The sequence below is a fragment of the Podarcis filfolensis genome (assembly GCF_964270895.1).
Source record: "Podarcis filfolensis genome assembly, chromosome: 9".
Lineage (NCBI taxonomy): Eukaryota > Metazoa > Chordata > Lepidosauria > Squamata > Lacertidae > Podarcis > Podarcis filfolensis.
In genome coordinates this window covers 72,596,900-72,614,269 of record NC_139610.1, presented here as the reverse complement: position 1 = coordinate 72,614,269, position 17,370 = coordinate 72,596,900, and the positions used below count along the sequence as shown (strand labels likewise).

The 17,370-nt window shown below is 47.3% G+C and overlaps 1 protein-coding gene across 1 annotated transcript in view; it reads left to right on the top strand.

The window, feature by feature from the left end:
• Positions 1–15,081, top strand: part of DNAAF9 (dynein axonemal assembly factor 9) — an 81,754-nt gene extending 66,673 nt beyond the window's left edge. The window contains exons 33-37 of the mRNA XM_083571031.1: positions 257–331; positions 1,489–1,700; positions 5,251–5,316; positions 6,702–6,795; positions 8,665–15,081. Of these exons, the coding sequence (XP_083427157.1) occupies positions 257–331; positions 1,489–1,700; positions 5,251–5,316; positions 6,702–6,795; positions 8,665–8,777 (560 nt within the window). The 3' untranslated portion in view covers positions 8,778–15,081. The remainder of the gene's footprint in view (positions 1–256; positions 332–1,488; positions 1,701–5,250; positions 5,317–6,701; positions 6,796–8,664) is intronic.
• Positions 15,082–17,370: the final 2,289 nt, after the last annotated feature.

Here is a 17,370-nt window from a genome sequence, read left to right as displayed (position 1 = left end):
TGAATACACTGATATACCTATGACAACACCTTAAGGTCTTAAAGTTTGTGGCATGCTGGGTGCTCAATAAAGGGTTACGATAAAGCTATGCAGGTGTCTTATTCCTCCCATACATATTTTCTAGCCTCCATAGAATTAATTCTAGGGTGAAATAGGCCTTGCAAATGCTTTTCATTTCCCATTGCACCCCCTCCTTATTCAAGAAAGATTAAGTCACTTGGCTGCGTTTTCTCTGTGTCTTTCTGTTTTCAAACAGCCCTGAAGTCCTCCAAAAAGTCAAGTCCTTTCTCTGGAAATGTGTACCACATTTTGGGGAAAGTTAAGTTTTCAGGTAACGGACGAGTGATCGGTCGCCATTTATCTCCTTAGGGAAACGCTATGGGGTGGGATCTTTTGCCGCCAACCTCCCCCCGAACTCTGCTCATGGGTGCTCCTGCTGCAAGATGGGTGGGGTGGGGGGGGGCTGAGGGGGTTTCTGCCAATTCCCTTTTCCTCCTGCAGCCTCTTATGCCTCCCCCTCGCCCAAAGAAACAGGCTCCAAAGTGTTTACGGATGCTTCCAAACAGCAGAGGACGTGATGATGGGAACTGCAAGGGGGAGCCGGTGAAGGTCGCCTCTCCTTCCAGCTTCCGTATCACTGGGAGCCTCCCTTGGATTGGGATCCTTTCCTTTTGCAGGAGGAGTCCTTTCATTCACGTCCAAGCTTTTATATCTCAGCTTTTACAGCATTGTTTTGAAGTTCCTTGGACTGAAACTCCCCTGGAAGGCGGGGGAGATCTGTCTTCCTCTCTCTCTCTCTTTACTTATTTATTTTATTGTGCTGTGGAAGAAGTTTGTTTCATTAGATTGTTGACGGAATTAATACGCTACCCCCCGTTTTTTTGCTTTTTTTCTTAGTAGAAAAAAGTAGGGTTTTGCATTTTGTGTAAAGTATATTGGGACATGGGTGGTGCTGTGGTCTAAACCACTGAGCTTAGGGCTTGCCGATCAGAAGGTCGGCGGTTCGAATCCCTGCAACGGGGTGAGCTCCCGTTGCTCGGTCCCTGCTCCTGCCCACCTAGCAGTTCGAAAGCACATCAAAGTGCAAGTAGATGAATAGGTACTGCGCCGGTGGGAAGGTAAACAGCGTTTCCATGCGTTGCTCTGGTTCACCAGAAGTGGCTTAGCCATACTGGCCACATGACCCGGAAGCTGTACACTGGCTCCCTCGGCCAGGAAAGCGAGATGAGCGCGCAACCCCAGAGTCATCCGCGACCAGACCTAACGGTCAGGGGTCCCTTTACCTTTACCTTTTATGAAGTCATAAAGCCTGCTAGCATTAGGAAACATTTATATACATAAATATTAAAGTGGGGCAGGGAGTTCAGTAAATCGAAATTGTGCCGGCTGAGACGTGGAACTCGCTAGGGAGCAATTCACCCACCGTTCCTCTCTAAATGAAATGGGGGTGCTTAAGGAATAACACGCCCTCTTGCTCTTCTGCATCAGATTCAGATCGGACAATAGAGGTCTGCCACAACACCTCGTCCAACTCCTTAAGCCTGGTGCCTGTTCAGGAGGGGCCAACCCCTTTCCCTCCTCCTGATTCAAGAAACGATAGCCGTGATCACAGCGGGCCACAGGAGTGCTTCCTGGTCTTCGTCGGCTGCTCCCTCAAGGAGGACGACATCAAGGACTGGCTGAGGCAAACTGCAAAGCAGGTGGGTGACCTTCTCCTTTTGGGAGAAAATTCCCTTTTGGGGGTCCAGCAACGGAGGCTCACATCTAACTTCCAATTAGTCAGACTTCATTAAGTAATGCATTACCAGACAAAGTCTCAAAGAGTCTCTGAGGACGTTTCCATCAGCACACAGCCTTTATAACAGCGTTTCTCAAACTTGGGTCCCCAGGTGCGGCTGGACTACAGCTCCCATCACCCCTAGCTAGTAAGACCAGTGGTCAGGGATGATCACCTGGCCCTGCACATGAAGAGGCATGTGTGAAGCATGGCCTGCTCCCTGGGGCACCTGGCTAGGATGTGGTAGGGTGAAGAAGAGGGGGATGGAACAGGAGAACGGGGCAGGGATGCAGAGAGACTCTGAACTCTCTGAAGGGATGGAATATTTTCTTATTGGACAAAGAAATAAACAACTACAGTGGTACCTCGGGTTACATATGCTTCAGGTTACATACACTTCAGTTTACAGACTCCGCTAACTCAGAATATGACATTTAGAAGACATCTGAAGGCAGCCCTGTTTTGGGAAGTTTTTAATGACTGATGTTTTAATATACAGTGGTACCTCTGGTTACAAACTTAATTTGTTCCAGAGGTCCGTTCTTAACCTGAAACTGTTCTTAACCTGAAGCACCACTTTAGCTAATGGGGCCTCCCGCTGCTGGCACACGATCTTTGTTCTCATCCTGAAGCAGAGTTCTTAACCTGAGGTACTACTTCCGGGTTAGCAGTGTTTGTAACCTGAGGTGTTTGTAACCCGAGGTACCACTGTATTTTTAATCTTTTGTTGGAAGCCGCCCAGAGTGGCTGGGGAAACCCAGCCAGATGGGCAGGTTAGAAATAATAAATTGCTGTTGTTGTTGTTATTACTGGAGTTGTAGTCCAACAAAAACTGGAAAACCAAGGTTGAGAAACACTGCTACGTAGGAAATATTTGTCACATTGGCTGCTTGTTCTCCAGCCAGCTACCTTCTTCCATCCCAGCACCTTGACATCTCTCACCCAGTCATAGTCCTTGGGAACTTTTACTCAACCCAGGTTTCTTGCTGTATGTGCAGAGCCCTTCTTGCACCTCACTCGGAGTTGCTTTTCACTCTAGCGTTCAGCCATTTGGCTCTTGCCAGTTTTGTTGTCGGGCTTCCATGGCACTCGCCTCTCTGATTATGGGCTTAGCAGGATTTTTACCCAGGCCTGAGATGCTGCGGTGACCCTGCTCACCAGTGAAGGACTGTCAGCAGCAGAGTCACGACAGCTGAAATAGAACCTGCATGCTCAGAGGCAGTGTGCAGACGAGTGCCAGTTGCTGGCTAACAAGCAGCTTGGGAGAGCCTGTTGCCTTTGTGCTCTGCTTGTGAAGAGACCGTGTGATCCGCCAGTGGTCATGTGGACTTTTGCTCGGTCTGGCAGGGCTTAAGTGCAACAGTCTGCAATCCATCTGCTTTTCTTTGCATTTGAACTTAATACAGTGTACGCATTGAATTGGAAGCACTTCTCTGTTATCATTATTTAATACATTTATATACCACCTTTATTTCCCAAAGATCTCAAGGCGGTGTACATGGTTCTCCTCCTCCTCCCCAACAACCCTGTGAGGGAGGTTAGGCTATGAGATGGTGACTGATTCCAAGGTCACCCAGTGAGCTTCAGGGCTGAGTCAGGATTCAAACCCTGATCTCCCAAGTCCTAGTCTGACACTCTAACCCAGGGGTCAGCAAACTTTTTCAGCAGGGGGCCTTTCCACTGTCCCTCAGACCTTGTGGTGGGCCAGACTATATCTTTTTTGGGGGGAAAGAACGAATTCCTATGCCCCACAAATAACCCAGAGATGCATTTTAAATAAAAGCACACATTCTACTTATGTAAAAACACCAGGCAGGCCCCACAAATAACCCAGAGATGCATTTTAAATAAAAGGACACATTCTACTCTTGTAAAAAGATGCTGATTCCCATGGGCCGGATTTAGAGAGAGAGTTATGTATCTACCCAATTTGCATATAAAAGATAAAACACCCTTAGAAGCTTGACATTTTAAAAATTCATAAACAGCATTTGTAACAAGATCGCAATCCAGCAGCTGTGATTCAGATAATTAATGTTTGTCAATTCTGCACATCGCATGGAAATGAATATCTGCAACCTTAATCAAGTTAAAAGCGGGATTGCTCTGCCCTCGATGTATGTCAGGTCTTTATTTTTTAAAAATAAAATCTTTTGAGAGTTTCCTGCATTAGGACACACTGTGTACAGTACAGCGGTACCTCGGGTTACATACGCTTCAGGTTACATACGCTTCAGGTTACAGACTCCGCTAACCCAGAAGTAGTACCTTGGGTTAAGAACTTTGCTTCAGGATGAGAACAGAAATCGTGCTCTGGCGGCGCGGCGGCAGCAGGAGGCCCCATTAGCTAAAGTGGTGCTTCAGCTTAAGAACAGTTTCAGGTTAAGAACGAACCTCCGGAACAAATTAAGTACTTAACCCGAGGTACCACTGTAATTTTTTAAAGCTTGTTCATAGATTGCATTTGAGCTATTCTAAGGGATTCTGGTCACATCTGCAGCATACATTTAAAGTACTCTTACAGCACTTTGACAATCGTGCCTTTACGCCCCCAAAAGAATCCTGGGAACCGTAGTTCTTTAAGGATGCCGACTTCCCAGCGCCTCTAGCGAAGCGCAGCTCCCAGGATTCTGCACGGCTGCCCAAGAGTGCTTTAAATAAGTGTTGTGTTTGTGACCTCGGTTTGTGACCTCGGTTCAGTCGGCCCAAATGGTTTACGGTTCTAGGGTGTCCTTGGGTTTTTATAACTGCTCAGTCCTGAAGCGCTGGGTGCTGCACCCGGCCTCGTTTTCTCCATCTGCAAAACGTGAACGAGGACACTGTGGTGGCTGTTATTTGTACGTAAAGGCCGCAAACCTACACAGAAGAGCCTTTGGGCTGAGCAGGGCTCCAGTGTGCCCAGCATCGCAGTGTCGGAGAGCTATATAAATATTCACAGCGATGAGGAACTGTGTGGCTTCTTTGAAATGATGGTCTTGTGAGAAGCAGCTTCTTTCAGTCGAGATGAAAGAGTAGGCTCTCCAGACAACATGTGAAGGGGGTGTTCCTGATAATCCTGTGGACAACAAGTATACCTGACTGGAAAGCCTTCTCCTATAGCCCAGGGAGCATCACCCAGCTTGCTCTGGTCTACCTGATCTCTCCCAGTTGTCATTCCAAGTCTTTTCCTGTCAGCTCTTTGGTCCAGAGAAGCTTTTGCCCTGTGTGTTTGCAGCCTTAGCAGTTTCCCTCTGGCCGTGTTCGAAGCACACTTCCCTTGTCATTCTCTAATGCGGGGTTCCCCGAACTAGGGTCTCTAGCTTGTTTTTGTTGGACCACAACTCCCATCATCCCTAGCTATCAGGACCCCAGTGGTCAGGGATAATGGGAACTGTAGTCCAACAAACATCTGGGAAACCCTGCTCTGATAATGTCACACTGTCACGTTCAGAAGCAGTGAACTGGGCTTTTCTGGTGTCTTTATCCAAACACAGAAACCGCAGAGGAAGGCTCTGAAAACCCGAGGCATGCTGACCTCGCAGGAGATCAAGAACATCCATGTAAGTGAAAGCCAAATACGCCTTTCCTATTCATTTTTAATTAGTTTTTTAACATATCATTTTCAAATAATTAAACATACTTTTACATCTTATACAATTTTTTTGGACTTCCGTCAATCACATCTGAAAATTTTCCAATCTAATCACTTAATATACATTTCTGACTTTCACTGTTACCTTTAAATCTTATATCTAATCTCTCTTCTTTCTCTATTTTGCAATGTTTCATATATTTTACCTTACAAAACTTCTTGTAGTCCTACTAGCGTAATTTGTTGATTACAATCGCTCTTCAAATAGTTCGTATATTTTTTTCCAATCTTCCGCAAATCTCTGGTCCCGCAGGTTTCGAATCCTTCCTGTCATTTTATCTAATTCTGCGTAGTCCATTAATTTTGTCTGCTATTCTTCTTTCATCGGGATTTATTCTTGCTTCCATTTCTGGGCTATGCTATCAATACTCTTGCCGCTGTTGTTGCATATAAGAACAATTTAACATCTTGTCCATTAATATCCTCGCCTATAATACCAAGTAAAAATGCTTCTGGTTTTTTTTTAAGAATGTATCTTTCAACACCTTTTTCATCTCATTATATATCATTTCCCAGAATTTTTTTACTATGCCTTTCCTATTCAAGGGCAGGGGGGCAACCTTAGCTCACTGGGCAGGACTTTAGCTGAGACTCCCGCATTGCAGGGGGTTGGACTAGATGGCCTTTGGGTTCCCTTCCAACTCTACAATTCTATGATTCCATGACTAATGAGGGGATGGGTGAAGATAGCCTTTTACCACCAGTCAACGCAAGGCAGCCTTATAGTCCCTCCACTGAAGCAGCAATTCCTATAACTGCCTATTATTATTATTATTACATTGATATCCCAACCTACCTCCAAGGAGATCTGTGGCCTGCACAGATCTTTCCCCTCCCCAGCTTCATCCTCAACAGCCCTGTGAGGTAGGCTAGGCTGAGAAGCAGCGACTGGCCCGAGAACACCTAGTGAGCCTCCTGGCCAAGTGGGGATTCGAACCCTGGTCTCCCAAGCCCGAAACCTACGCTCTAACCACTGTGCCACATTGCCTGCTCTTTAAACACAGAGGGTGGCGTTCAGGTTTACGCTGAAATTAATGGACCTCCTTTAGTCGTGTTCCTTAAATTCAGCGGGCCTACTCAGGGCAGGATACCACCCGGAAGAAACAGAGAGCCCCGTGTATAGAAAGCGAAGCTATTTTTAGCCTCTGCGAAAGATTTCCTTCCTTGAGCACAGCTGCTTAGCTGTGCACATTTTTTCTCTCGCCGGGGACTCGCCCCGTCAGCAGTTCTGACAAACGACTCCTGAAATATGACTGTGCAGCTCTTGAGTGATCGCTTTGCCTTCCAACGCAGGTGAAACGCCACTTGGATCCTCTTCCAGCTGGCTACTTCTACAACGGGACGCAGTTTGTGAATTTCTTTGGCGACAAGTTGGATTACCATCCATGTATCCTTTTAAAAAAGCAAAAGAAAAGCATGCGTCTGTGCGCTTTGTTCAGCTCTTCAGACCCTTTGGAGCCATATTGTACCAGTAAACCTTTGGACTGTGTCTAAAAGCAACTGGGCAACAGCAGGCAGCTTCCTAGGTAAAGGGACCCCTGACCATTAGGTCCAGTCGTGGCCGACTCTGGGGTTGCGGCGCTCATCTCACTTGATTGGCCGAGGGAGCCGGCGTACAGCTTCTGGGTCGTGTGGCCAGCAGGACTAAGCCGCTTCTGGCGAACCAGAGCAGCGCACGGAAATGCTGTTTACCTTCCCGCTGGAGTGGTACCTATTTATCTACTTGCACTTTGATGTGCTTTCGAACTGCTAGGTTGGCAGGGGCAGGGACCGAGCAACGGGAGCTCACACCATCGCGGGGATTCGAACCGCCGACCTTCTGATCGGCAAGTCCTAGGCTCTGTGGTTTAACCCACAGCGCCACCTGCATCCCAGGCAGTTTCCTAGGGTGGCACAAAGTGGAGACAGGTGTGCAAAAGACCCCAAATAGTCGCATTTGATCTCCTCTGTGGTGCTGAGCTCTGGGTCCTTGCTTCCGGCAGACTGTTTCATCACAGAAAACAAAGCCTAGTTTGCTTGTGACAAACTCAAACGTGGGCTGTAAGCCGAGGTGAGGGATTTCTCTCCAGGCTGAGGGCCGCTTTGCCGTGTGTGCAATCGTCTGAGGGCCACGTGCCGGTGGGAGGGAGGGCTAGAAGCAAAATTAGGCAGGGCATTAACGAACGCACAGTTTTGCTTTCTACGCTAACTTGCACACGGGAAACACACCCCTCTCCATCCCCCATGCAAGCCAAGCACGAGGCATTATCAGAGTCCAAGAACACCTCCCAGCCTGGCAGAAACAGCTTAAGGAGTGAAGCAAGGGTGGGGTGGCGGCCTGGGGAAGAGTTCTGAGGGCCGGGCGGATAGGCCTGGAGGGCCACATTCTGCTGCTAGGCCAGAGCCCCATTGTGGACCTTCCAGCAAGACTTTACAACTTCTGACTTGATAGCTCGGTTGGTTAGAGCATGGTGCTGATAACGCCAAGGTTGCAGGTTCGATCCCCGGATGGGACAGCTGCCTATTCCAGAATTGCAGGGGGTTGGACTAGATGATCCGCAGGGTCCCTTCCAACTCTGCAGTTCTGTGATTCGGTGACTTCAGATCAGATTTTAGCCAGGTCAGGAAACTGCAGGCCTTTTCGATCAGATAAGAGTATCACTATATGGCACAGTATATGGGAAGCTGCCTTATACACACTATTTGCTTCTTCTGCCTGGGATTGCCTCCTCCCGAGGAAGCCTGTGCAGTGCCATCCATATGCTCTTGAACTGCCTACATGGCCAATAATAATAATAATGGATGCTGGGAAGTTTCAGTTGGACAACCAACGTGTTGGTTTCCCCCGGTCTACTCTTAACCTGGCAGCATATTTCCTCCAGGCTCTCAGGCAGATCGAGAGAGAAAGAAAAGAGAGAGAGAGTGTCCTTTCTCCTCCCTTCTGCAAACTGGTGTTTTTAACTGGATACAAACCAGCAACCTTCCACAGTGGATCCAGCAAGCGAGCCCCCCCCCCCCCCCCCACTGAGCAGAAGGTGGCAAAAGCAGATCCACGTGCCCTCCAGCGCTTGTGGGCCGCTGTGCAACTCTAGATCTTTTTAGCAAGGACTGTAGGAAAAATTCCCAGTGGATTGGGTCCCATGTTAAAACAGGAGGTGGGTGGGCGGGCGGTGTCACACTTCTGACCATCCTTCAGGAGCTGCTGTGTATTTTTAAAGCCCCCACCTTAAATGGCTTCTGGCAGGATTTCTTTTCCTTAATAGCCGATTCACCCCAGTGATGGATCAGTTCATGAACGACTACCTGGAGGAGGCGAACCGTGAGATTGAAGAGTACAACCGAGAGCTGGAGGAACTGGAGTACCACGACCTCTTTGAGCAGAAGACCTAAGCGAGACCCGCCTGTGCCAAGGCACAAAACGCTTGATGAGATTGGGGCAAAACGTCAGTGACCAAGAAACGCTTTTTGTCCTTGCTGGCTAACAGGAAAATGAAATCACCCGTTTTTCAACTATTCTTCTAATATTTAGCTTCCATTCATGTAAAGTTGGCCTTTTTTCTTTTCTTTTTTAAGAAATGCTGATGCGTTTCCACGTTAATGTTGAGCTCTTGGTCCTTGAATTCTCTTTGGCTTACAGTGGAAAGGAGATGTGTGGCTTGCTTCTTGTTTTAAATTACAAAGCTGCATTTCCTAGTTTATGAAGCTGGTCCTGACCGTAGTTTTCTGACGTCCCACAATTGCCCCTGTCCAAATTGCCCCTGGGGTGTTCCTAAAGCGAGAAATGGGGGAACACGTGAGTTCTTGAGAGCTTCTCTTAACCAGCATGGTGGTTTTTGGGGTGTTCCTAAAGCGAGAAATGGGGGAACACGTAAGCTCTTGAAGGCTTCTCTTAACCAACATGGTGGTTTTTGGGGTGTTCCTAAAGCGAGAAATGGGGGAACACGTGAGTTCTTAAGAGCTTCTCTTAACCAACATGGTGGTTTTTGGGGTGTTCCTAAAGCGAGAAATGGGGGAACACGTAAGCTCTTGAGAGCTTCTCTTAACCAACATGGTGGTTTTTGGGGTGTTCCTAAAGCGAGAAATGGGGGAACACGTAAGCTCTTGAAGGCTTCTCTTAACCAACATGGTGGTTTTTGGGGTGTTCCTAAAGCGAGAAATGGGGGAACACGTGAGTTCTTAAGAGCTTCTCTTAACCAACATGGTGGTTTTTGGGGTGTTCCTAAAGCGAGAAATGGGGGAACACGTGAGCTCTTGAGGGCTTCTCTTAACCAGCATGGTGGTTTTTGGGGTGTTCCTAAAGCGAGAAATGGGGGAACACGTGAGCTCTTGAGAGCTTCTCTTAACCAGCATGGTGGTTTTTGGGGTGTTCCTAAAGCGAGAAATGGGGGAACACGTGAGCTCTTGAGGGCTTCTCTTAACCAGCATGGTGGTTTTTGGCGAGAAATAGGGGAACACAAATGCTAAAGTGAAAGATGGTGTCACACTTGCAGTTTCTGTGACTGTACCTTTGCTGTAAAACAGAACGTCGGTGCTTCCTTTGGTACATTAACAGCAATATGTCAGTTTGTTCCAGACTGAAATAAGAGCCGCAGTCACTTCTTGAGTGTTAAGAGTTCTACTTGAGTATTAAGAGCACACCTTTAAGAGCATTTCCAGTAAGTGCCCAAAGATGCACATCTTTGCAGCTTTGGGAAAGTTGCAACGCATTCAGGGCCAGCTTGGATAAATTGCTTACCGCTTTGGGGCAGGATGGGACCGTTTCCCGTTAGATGCATTGGCTGTTGTGTTGGCACGGCTTCTGTGTGTGCGCTGGAGTCAGACCCCATGTCTTGAGTCTTCTGTGGGCTCATTCCTGTGTGGTTCTGGCCTGTTCAAATTACTCCCGTGTAGACCCAGCGCATGCACAAAAGATGGGCCTGGAGGTACAAACCCCGCAATCTGGCCGCCCAGTGACGGTTTGCATGTGTGTCCACTGCGGAGTCCAAACCACACAAAAGCAGTTGCTTGGTGGTTTTCGCGGCTGCCGTGGCCTCCTGAGAATTGAAGGCTGAAGGGCAGGACGCAATATGTGCATCTTGGTAGCTGGAGCGATTCAAAGACCCGCCTCCTGAGAGGCGCTTCTAAAACTCAAGTAGAAAAGCAAGCGTGTCAAATCAACCTGCTTTATCCATCGGAAATAATAGGAATACGGCTGGACTCCAAAAACTGAGCCGGCCTGCGGCTTCCTATAAAAACTTGATGCAAAATTCTTAATCTGCAGTAGATGATAAAGAGAGGGAGCCTAGTTGGGTAGCGTACTCTGTATTCCCAGTTGAGCATCTTTCGCTCCTGGTGGATTCACCCATAGAAAAAGAGCCCCAGCTTAGCATTCTAGGTGACGCAGCTTAGATTTTGAATGTTTTCATATGTTTTCATTATGCCTGTTGAAGTTTTTTTTTCTTCCCTAGCCTAAATTACTGTTGCACTCCATGGGCCCTTAAACAGGCATGAAGCGGTTTCCGTAAAACTGAAGGCCGACTTTTATTCCTTGTTGACTAAATATTATTTTAAGCTTTCTGTGGGGTCGTAAATGCCCGTACTACAGGTAATAGGGCATCCTCCTAAGGATTGTGGATTTATCTATGCATGACCGTTACCTTAGTTAACTCTTGGAATAATATACTGATAGTGCCTGGTAGTATAAATGGTAGCTAGCAAATTAATTTTGGAGGGGCAGTTGGTGTGTTTGAGCTAAGCCAGCTTGGCTGGAACATGTGAAAAGGTAAGGTGTTCTCTTCAGGTGGCTCCCACAGCGAGCAGGGGGAAACTCACACCTGACCTTAGTCCATATGCTTTGAAACAGAAACCAATTTCTGAATCATCCCTCCAGAAAAAAAGAGAGCAATACTGAGAAGCAACATCTCAGGAGCTAGCGCACAGGTTGGCATGGGTGTATTGAGTGACCGTGGACCTGTGTTATCCTGTTCCTCAGATTAAGAGCGTGGTGCGTAGCCCCTTCCTGGGGGGCTACACAATCTCTCCTGTCTTCCTCCCCCTTTGGAGCTTCCATGGAAGCCAGTGAGAAGCCGTCGTGGGCCAGGAGGGCTCCGAGCTTGTGGGTCTGTGCCCAGTCTCTGGCAGAGTCCAGGTCCTGAATATGGTCCTGTCAAGAGCAAGATTTATTAGCAAAGAGAGATTCTGGCAAAAGGAGGCCAAGTATCGGTTGCCGGAGGTGGCACACAATTTGCCCCTCTTGCGGCTGTTTGGCAAATTTAAAGTCTTTCTCTGGTGATAAGAGTTCAGGCAGCAAAGCCTGGCTTTCCGGGGAGAAGACTGAATTCTGCTGTTGCCTTTGGCTTGCTTCTCCGCACTTAAACTCCAGATTTCTAACATGTGCTCATTCGTGTATCGGGCCCAAACTGTTGCCGAGTGTGGCAAGTATTTATAAGCATGCAAAAGGCAAAGCACCTTCAAATCAGCCACAGCTCGATCGCATCAGCCAATCAAGAATTGGGGTGTCTGGAGTTTTCTGGAGGGATAAAAGGTCAAAATGTTCTGGGCCATGATCCACTGGGAACCTTCCCTCTTGCAAGGCTCCAAATTGATGCCGGTGAAGGTTCCTGGTGGATTGTGCCAAAGCCGATGGGTGGAGAGGGTGTTAAGCAATTCCCCCACCCCAATCAACATAGTTTAGCACAAACCCCAATTGCTCCTCTCTAGCTTAGATTGTCTAATGATCTGCAAAAGCCATATATAGAGATAACCGCGTTTGCTACGCAGCTTCTCGAAGGTGAGGCAAATGGATGCGTTTGCCTCACCTTCTTCGTGGATTATGATCGTAGATTTTTAAGTGCAATTGTTATTAAAATAGGTGAAGAGATTGTAGCTTACTTAGCTCTGCTGAACTCTGAAATTTACAAAACAGAAGCCTGGGCAGATCCCAAAGAGCAGATCCTCCGGCGACTGGTTCTAACCATTGCCTTTTTCAGCCACGAGAACTGCTTTTGCAAGAGACTCACCCGGCTGCCCCAAGAATTTCCTTCAGGGCAATCCCATGCCTCTCAGCTGTAGACTTGGCAACAGCATTTTATGGGACAGTGTGGCAAGCAACATCTGGCACACACAACTTCCTCTGTGCCACCGTGTGCCATCCAGACCTTTTGGCTGGGGCTGGCGGAAGTTGGGATCCCACAGCATGCGGAGGCCTCAAACCAGGAAGAGCTGCTGGATATCTTCCTCTTTGGCTGCCTCTAGTGGTGTGCAGAAATTAGGCTGAGCCTCCGCATTCGAACAGCTTCCTGGTTTGGCGATATCCGCCATGTTGAATGATTTCTATAGCGGCCACAGAAGATGCGCTGGCCTTAAATGGGCAGATCCCTTTTGGGCAGGCATCAACGAGGCACCAGGAACGCTATTGAGAGCAATCCTCACATTAAGAAGGTCAAGCACCTCATTTCAGTGCAGTTCAGTCCCTCTGCGCAGGCAGGGAGGCTGCTGGGTTTGTTTCGCCCCTCTGTTTTTTTTCCAGGGGGCACCAAATCAGCTGTTTGGGGCGTTGGCACAGGGCCATGCCCTAGGCTCCATCCCATGACTTGCCAACGGCTGTTGGGCAAGCTTCCGAAGGGGCCCTTTCTACTGTTGGACCCCTAACCTGTGGGGACCAAGCAGGAATGGGCAGGGTGTGTGTGTGTAGAATCTCCCACCCAGTGGGGCTGCACAGACAAGTCAGAGTTTTAGCAGAACAGAGGCATGGTAGAGAGAGACATATATATATCTCTATATGTATACGCTGTACTGCATGCTAAGTAAGAACAATACCCCTGTAATAACTACAAAGGCCTTTCACCATTCTGGTACTGCGATGACTTCTATTTTGGTATTGACGAAATTTTCTCGATTACCTCAATTTCCTTAACGTTCAACTGTGATTTTGTTTTTTTAAAAAAAGAAATTAAAAGGGGGTGGGGAGTGTTGGGGAGGGGGATAAAATAGCCAAAATATCGAAACTGTGACAATGGGATCCTGTTCAAGACATATCAGTGCCTTGCTTTACGGCACCGCCGCCGACGCGGCACAAATTTTTCAAGCGGGCGGGCGCCGTTGGTTCCTGCTGCTCGCTCCCTCTTTTGAAGGGAAGAAGAAGAAACCATTTTGGTGAAAGGACTCTCCACCTAGCGGAGAATATTTAGCACACATGGTTAAGTTGTTCGGGTTTGTTGTGTCTTCTTTTTTAAAAAAGAAAACTCTTTGAGGACTGAAAACGATTGAAATACTTGATCCTGCCGACATTTTTAAGGCAATTCTATTTAGGGAATTGCTTCAATGATCCGGCAGCATTTTTATAAAGGGGTGGGGTGGGGAGCTAACTTCTTTGTTTCTTTGTTTTTTACAAGGGGGGGCGGGACTTGCGTCGCCGAATAAAATAATCTAGTTTTGAAATGTTTCAAGCTACTGTAAAACGCAGAGCACCGCTCTAGTTGCAACTATTCAAAGTCAGAAGTGCCATTAACACTGTTCTTGCACTGCGGCCGTTTGCGGTGAAAAAAAGAAAAGGCAAAAACGGCGGCAGTGCCAAGAGTCGGAGCTTTCCTTGTGTACGTGTGTTTTTCTCGTGGAAATGCACAAATCGAGTCCTCAAGGGGTTTCTCTCTGCTTTTGCTGACCTTCCCATTAGCAGCCTGTGTGGTTTCATATCACCTGAGAATGAGTGTGGTCAGAAATCGCTGAAGTTATATTGTGGGTGGGGAGGAAAGGGAGGGGTTGCAGCAAACTTTGGGAAAGCGAGGGGGTACATTTGCAATCCAGACTCTGTGCTGCTAGGGGCGGGTGTTGCGGTGAGACAAGGGGCTGCCGCTGAAAATGGCAGCCGCCTTCCTGCAGCGACACAGGGACACGAGATCTAGATTAAGTCCGCACCAGTTTCGGTGGGATCCCTGCGTGTGATTGGGGTTTTTGCATATGCAGAATCTACTTCTCCCGTCAGCTAGGGATCCTGGGCGCGGTGCTCCTGTACAAGTCTGCCTTTCATCCCAGTGGGACTTTTGCGATTCTGTCCTTCTGGATCCTCTGCAGTGGTCGGAACGCGACAGTGTCGGCCTGGGACGCCCGAGTCAGCAGCACAGAGCCAGTTTGTGCGCTGAAAGTGTTCCCCGCGTTCTTTTTTCTCTTTTGAGATCATTTTTTTTCTCTCACTCCTGAATTTTGCACAGCTAATAAGCTCCGGAATACCGTTTCGGGTATCCTCAAAAGGGAAAATTGTAACTAGCATAGCGAGGGAAGGTAAAAACGTAAACTGTGAGTTGTTAGAACTGCGTTGCTAAATCTAATTTTAGATGTACCTCAGAAAACTAGTAAGAAACTGCTTTGTCCTTTTACCTAGTTGTGAAAGACTCGCATAACAAATTCTTTTTTTTTTTTTACCAGGTGCCAAAATTAATTTTTCATACTAGTTTTCAACCCGTTAATATTTGCAACGTTCAGTAAAATGTTATTTTTACAAACTCTACTGTAACTTCAGTTAAACTGAAATGAGTGAATGAAGCTTTTTTGCTTATATGTATTTATTACACTACTTGATTCAGTAAATATATAAAAGTACCTTTCCCTTTATTTTTGTATTGTTTTACACGTTTATACCTGCTGTTTGTGATTATTATTTTTTACACTTGTAACTTGGATGCGATTCTAAAAAAAGCCCAATAAATTATATCCATCACTTCTATCTGTTTATTTATGTGTGAGTGTGTGAATGCTGATTGGCTCACTTGCTTGAGTCGTATTGTGAAAGTTTTATCTGCATGCACCTCCTTGTGGGTTGCGACTGCTTGGTTGCAGCCAGTGGCCTAGGGCGGTGTTATGTACTGAGTTGAATAGGATCCAAAATACAACAGTTTGGTCCTAGAACAATAGGATTCAGAATGCAGCAGTCTGATTGGTCCTAGAACAATAGGATTCAGAATGCAGCAGTCGGATTGGTCCTAGAACAATAGGATCCAGAATGCAGCAGTCTGATTGGTCCACAGGAGCCACCCAATCCAGCTCCAGCTGGAAGTGAATCAGCAACCTGATTGGCCTACAGGAGAATCCTGCAATTAGCCAATCACGTGAGGCCGATTGTGTAAATAATGTATATAAAACAGACATTCTGGGGGAACTTCCATTCCTCCTCACCACTATGAGCTGAATAAAGAGCATGAAATCCACTCTCTACTCCGAATATATTTCAGGCGATGTGGATTCACTTTTGATTCTGCCTCTTTGAACTCTTTGAAAGTGGCTGAACACTTTTGATTCTGCCTCTTTGAACTCTTGCCCACATTTAATAATAATAATAATTTTATTAGATTTTCAAGGTTTTAGCAAATTTGCTGCATATGCATTATATAATATATCATTCACTTACACTTTGCTTTTTGACTTCCCACCCCTCCCTCCCTGATGTTTTTATTCTTATTCTTAGTTATTGCATTATACTGTTTGGTAAACCTATTATTATTATTAGTCCTTCACCTGAAGGTCCCAAATCAGGCTGCAGCATTAAAACACAAAATTAAAAACAATGCAAAATAACTTTCAACCGTAAAAATAAGGTAGGTCCTAAAAACGTTTATAAAAGGTAAAGGGCCCCTGGACGGTTAAGTCCAGTCAAAGGTGACTATGGGGTTGTAGTGCTCATCTTGCTTTCAGGCCGAGGGAGCTGGCATTTTTCCACAGATAGCTTTCCGGGTCATGTGGCCAGCAGGACTAAACCGCTTCTGGCACAACGGGACACCATGACAGAAACCAGAGTGCATGGAAACACTGTTTACCTTCCCGCTAGAGCAGTGCCTATTTATCTACTTGCACTGGTGTGCTTTCGAACTGCTCGGTTGGCAGGAGCTGGAACAGAGCAACGGGAGCTCACCCTGTTGCGGGGATTCGAACTGCCGACCTTCTGATCGGCAAGCACAAGAGGCTCAGTGGTTTAGACCACAGCGCCACCCGCTCCTCAAGGGGCCAAAAGCCAGGGTAAATGGTTCTCTCCCAGCTTGCACAGCTGGACTAAGATCCCTTCATCCAACACTGGGGTGAAAGGGCTGCAGAGGAAGCCTTCCCAGCTGCAAAAACAGCTGCCCAAGTTGGTTTTCCCACCCAAAAAACGGATGCAACAAAGCTTTCTGTGCAGCCCAGGACGGAGAATGGCTGCCAGGCCCGGGGTCAAGACAAGCCTCTCTTGGCGACCGTCCACCCCAGCCCCTCAGGTAGGCCCCTGCCTGTCCCCATTGCTTGGGTTGAAGCAGGAGAGACACCTTCAGCCATGTGTCCTTAGCACAGTGGCTGGCGAAAGCTGTCTTGTCCAGAACTCCCTTTATCTCTTGCCCGGGAGTGATGAACTGCCAAAGCCGACTTTGCAATCCTGCTACTGAAATTGCTGCTAAGTTGCGGAGGGAGATATCGAGGTGCTAATAAAGCAGCTGGGGTGAGAGCAGGGGGGTTGTTTTGTGGGGGGAGGAGAGATTTTGACCTCTCTCCTCCATTACACATTCTGTTCTCCCCTCTTTCTTTAACAGAATCAGAATTGTAGAGTTGCAAGAGACCAACGTCTAGTCCAACCCCCTGCAATGCAGGGATTGCAACTCATTAGCTGCCGGTTCTTAATTGCAGTGTCCAATTCTGGACTCCACAGTTTAAGAAGGTTATTGACAAACTGGAATCTGCACAGAGGAGGGCGACTGAGATGATCAACAGTCTGGAAACCAAGCCTGATGAGGAGTGGTTGAAGGAGCTGGGTATGTTTAGCCTGGGAAAGAGGAGACTGAGAGGAGATAGGAGAGCCATATTCAAATGTCTCAAAGGCTCTCACATGGGAGAGGGAGCAAGCTTGTTTTTGGCTGCTCCGGAGGGTAGGACTCGAATCCATGGCTTCAAGTTGCAAGAAAGGAGACTCCGACTAAACATCAGGAAGATGCTGTTTGACAGTGGGACGGTCTCTCCTTGAAGGTTTCTAAGCAGAGGTTGGATGGCC